At 44.7% G+C, this 5000-nt stretch overlaps 1 protein-coding gene across 2 annotated transcripts in view; it reads left to right on the top strand.

Annotated features, from left to right (window-relative positions):
- LOC133124814 (calcium/calmodulin-dependent protein kinase type II subunit alpha-like) overlaps positions 1-5000 on the top strand; it is an 87693-nt gene that overhangs the window by 71240 nt on the left and 11453 nt on the right. For both annotated transcript variants that reach the window (XM_061236322.1, XM_061236321.1), the window contains one exon: positions 1338-1413. In XM_061236322.1, the coding sequence (XP_061092306.1) occupies positions 1338-1413 (76 nt within the window). The remainder of the gene's footprint in view (positions 1-1337; positions 1414-5000) is intronic.

The raw sequence follows: 5000 nt of genomic DNA, 5'->3' as shown, positions 1-5000 counted from the left end.
CTGGGGCCTGGGTGAACTAACGCAGTGTCGTTCTGGCGCCGGGGTGAACTAGCACAGTGTTGTTCCGGGGTCTGGGGTTAATGGAAGGGAATTGAAAGGGAAAGTGTTGGTTGAGTGGACGGGGCGAGGGCCGGGAACCCCCTGAAAGGCTGAATTCCCCACCATCTGTCCCGCTTGGCTCGGCTTCCCCGGCGTAGCAGTGTCGGGGGCGGAGAGGAGTCTCGCTGCAGGCCAAAGCGCCACAGCTGCCACTTCAAGTGCGGCCCCCACACATCTCCACAGGACCCGACACAAACAGGAGAAAACACAACGCACAAATACACACACAGACACATGGATACATACGCACAGACACACAAACAGGAGAAAACACAATGCACAAATACACACACAGACACATGGACACATACGCACATACGCACACAAACAGTGCACTCACAGATGCATACACACAGACAGACATGGACACATACGCACAGACATGCAAACAGGAGAAAACACGAAGCACAAATACGCACACAGACACATGGACACATATACACACAAACAGTGCACTCACAGATACATGCACACAGACAGACATGGACACGTACACACAGACACTCAAACAGGAGAAAACACAAAGCACAAATACGCACACAGACACATGGACACATACACACAGACATAGACACATACACATACACAGACACACACACACACACACACACACACAGGTACAATATACACACGGATAGACACAGATGCACGGACACACTTACATATAGGTATACACACACACTCAGGCACACACGCATTCAATTCAAATTCATTTGTATCGCGCTTTTCACAGCAAACTGTCCCAAAGACTCTTTACATTGTACACAGAAGATAAGAAAAATGGGAAATATCAACCCTAGGCCTTGCACATGACGGATACCTGCCGCAAACACAGACAGATAGAAATGCACAGACAGACATACACACACACACACACACACATTAAAGTTAAAACATCCAGGAGAACTTATATGGCCACATACGCACACCTGAATATGAACAGGAGGAACGGTAGAGGGGGGGATAACACAGGGGACTCCCACAGCAGCCAGAATAACTGTCATTTTGTGCTGGACATATCCCAGAATCCTCTAGCCGCTTGAAAAAACTGACACTTTCTACAGAAGCTAGCTGTCAAGCTTGCGGTGCTCAAAGGGAGTTTTTACACGACGTCAGCTGACGGGCACGTCCGCCAGGCGAATTCGACCGTGGGGGGGGACGGGGGGGGACGGGGAACGGGGGGGGTTATCGGGATTGTGTCTGAATAACGGCGCCTGGCGTCTCCGCTTGTCTTGCAGTGCGGAAACAGGAGATCATTAAGGTGACCGAGCAGCTCATCGAGGCGATCAGCAACGGAGACTTCGAGGGCTACACGTGAGTGACGGGTCTTTCATCCCTTCCACAGATATCGGCGCGAGAGAAAAAATTTGTTCCTCTGCTATTCGGGTAGGAAAAAAAAACAAATCCTGACGGCACATCCATTTGCGTGTACAAACAGATCCTCGGCCTACCTCCCACCGCAAGCAAACTTTTCTTCGGTGACCGCCTCAATAGTCAGAGACTATTCTGTTCTATTCTGCGTCCTTGAATGAAAGAGCCAAATTCTCTTTTCATATTTGATGCTGCAATCCGTTGACTTTAAAATGGATTGCGGAAAAGGAAGCCATGGGTGGCTCACGCCGAGCCTTTGCGAATTGTGAAAGAACCTTATTTTTTGATGCTTCAATATTTCTATATGGTTTTTTGTTTAGCTGTTAACATTTGAGGTGGGTGACCAACGCTTGGTTGAGATCATGCTGAGATCATGACTGAAATTTAATTCTACGACAGAGCGTCAGAAAATGTGACAACATTAACAACTGCATTAAGTTGTGGAAAGGAAACTTTTTAAGTGTCTAACTTCATAAATATGCAGAAAACAGTGCTGGGGGTGTGAACAGTAGCCAGTGGTTGTGTTCATACAATTCTTTGCAAAATGCACTTATTTTCATGGTTTGACTATTCATATGAATCATCTCTTGAAAGCTTACAGTAGGCCTTACCGATGAAAAAATGACTCATTTATTTCATAAAAAGTAAAATTGCTCACTTCTCACCAGACGGGGAAAAAAAAAAATGTTGATGTCAAGGTAGAATACTACTCCCTCTGTATAGCGCGGAGACGGATGATTCAATGGGTAGCGCCTCTCGGAGTGGGGTCCCCTCTCCGATTCTCCGATTCTCCGTTTCTGCATTCTGCAGGACCGCAGAAACCGAGTGTGCTGTTACCTTGTTCATTCCTGGAGCAGTGGAGATAATCCTCGCCTCTTTTCAATTGCTCATTTTTCTCCTCTTTTCTTCTTTTTCTTGCTCCTGACCCGGAAAATGGTCGAGGTCCGCCATCTTTAAGGGCATTCCAACCCGTTAAATATTCCTTCTAGGAGCTCCCAAACTTTCCTTTCTTGTGAGGAAACAAACATCCTTTGCAGAAGTATTTTTTCAGAAAGCCTGACGTATGAACGATCGACCTGTCGGTCCACCTCTCCCCATCTGCCACGTCCGTAACTGACGTGGCTTCCAACTGACGTTTGAATGAGCAGGGACATTCCATTTGCCTTATTCATGTTTTATTTCCCTGTTTTTTCTGTACTTTACTTTCATCTTTTCCTAGAATCTACTGATGGGTGGAGCTAGGGGCAAGAAAAGGAGAAAAGAGAAAAAGAGGGAAAAAATAAAGGATTGGAATGAGCTGACAGAATTATCAAGGTTTCTTGATTACTTGATTGCAGGTTGGCTACTGTTCAGTTTCTGGCCTGGTGTACAGCCGGGTATTTCGTGTCGATTCGGTTTCAGGAAACTCAGACACAAATTTCAGTTTCAGCCAATGGACTGTTCAATGGAGAGTTTCTTTCCATCAATGAAATTCTCACTTGGTTAATCACATTTTTGTTAATTTCCTGAACTGAATGAATTGAATTTACCCCAAAACCTGGCTACAGTGCACTGATACTCTGCTGGGCAGGACACTCTACATGGGCACGCTGATTTAGAATGGGTTAATGGCAGGAATGCTCCGGAATTCTCCTTGGGTTTGAACCTCCCCTCAGGAGTCCTGCACCGATGGGAGTATCTCACAGTGCGAGACTACACTTTTTTTGGGGATTTATTGGTCTTTGGCTGCTGTAGCTCATTCAGTTAAAGGTTTGATGTGTTGTTTGTTCAGAGATGCTCTTCTGCATACCACTGTTGTAATGTGTGGTTATTTGTGTTACTGTCACCTCACTGTCAGCTTTGACCAGTCTGGCCATTCTCCTCTGACTTCTCTCATTAACAAGGCATTTTCACCTAGAGAACTGCCACTCACTGGAATTTCTGCTTTGCACCATTCTCTGTAAACTCTAGACACTCTTGTTCATGGAAATCCCAGGAGATCAGCAGTTTCTGAGATACTGAAACCAACCCATCTGACGCCAACAAACTTTCCACAGTCAAATTCACTTACCTCACCCCCCCCCCCCCAATTCTGATGTTACGTCCGAGTGACAACCGAAACTCTTGCCCGTGTCTGCATGCACTTTGACGCATTTAGTTGCTGCCACATGATTGGCCGATTAGATATCTGGATTAACGTGTTGCTGCACAGGTCTACCTAATGAAGTGGCCACTGAGTCTGTGCTCAGGATGGGACAGGTTCACCTTGGAGGCCCTCTCCAACCTCCTTTACAAAACGCTGGGTGTGTTTGTGCGACCCCATAGGTGTGGGTGGTCCTACTCGTTTGCCCATTTTGTTCCGCTGTTGCCCAAGCAACCGGGGGCTTGGACGGCCATTTTGGCAGCAGTCCTGGTTAAAGTAAGGTCGTGGCAGGAGGGGATGTTGTGTGGCTGATGTGCAGGATTAGGGTCTGGCCAGCAGCATTGGTGTTTAAAATCGCTGTCAGGAAACTACGTCTGTCTCTCCCACCTTTTCACATGATGGTAGTTTCTGTGCAGACATATGAGGTCATTTTTTTTATTGGTCTGACATCATGTCTGTCAAAATAACGACCGAATGGCCAAGAAACGCATAATCTGCACACAGAGCTGTGCTGGGTTTCTATGGTTACATTTCCAGAGAGTTCACTTATTTCACTTAGTTTACTTTTTGCCCCGAAATGATATTTATTATAAGATGTTTAAATTCAATGCTAGAATCACAGAAAATGTTAAATCACAAGTTCATTTAACTTTGCGTCTGAACAGTAATGAAGAACTACTTCATAGTGAGATCTATTGCCACAGAATCCATGGTGGAGAAAGCTCATAATTCAGCAGATTATTTAAAAAAATATTCCTACTCTTACAAAAAAATGATCCTGCACATGGACTGAGAACATATGTATGTACTGAAAACACTGAATCCTTTGACTTACAGAGGCCGTGATCATGTAGAAGTTTTCATTTAAACCAATTGTAACCTAAAGGTTACATTTGAACAGCACAGCCCTAATAATTAAAAAATTATTAAATTAATAATTCTTCTGATTGTACCAAACGCTATTTTTTTTTGTTTTGTTTTCACCTTCGGTGTCTCCAGAATGGGATGAATGTCCCAAACACTATTACAGCCTGCCTCTGAAACCAGCCGATTTCTTTAAAATGGCGCGTATCTTTGCAAACGATGCATATTTCTCTGTCAATACATAATACTGAGTGTCATTGTCACAGGAGTCTTTGCTTCATGACATCAGGTGGCATCACGGGTTATGTCACAGTTAGCCTAGCAGCTCACATAAGCATGTTTTATGTCACCCTTTATAGCAGGTGACATTGTTTGTTGTGTCAGATTTGGCATAACATGCTGCATACGAAGGTGTTATGTTGCCACAACATATGTATGATGCCATGAAGCTATATTGTCATGTTTATGAAGGCATTATGAGTGCTGTATAAAGCCTTAATTAGAGACACTCATATAATTTCCCTGTGAGGGAAATATCCCGCCT

Source organism: Conger conger, chromosome 3, assembly GCF_963514075.1.
Source record: "Conger conger chromosome 3, fConCon1.1, whole genome shotgun sequence".
Taxonomy (NCBI): Eukaryota; Metazoa; Chordata; class Actinopteri; order Anguilliformes; family Congridae; genus Conger; species Conger conger.
The sequence above is the reverse complement of the archived record's forward strand: the minus strand, read 5'-3'. Positions and strand labels throughout refer to the sequence as shown.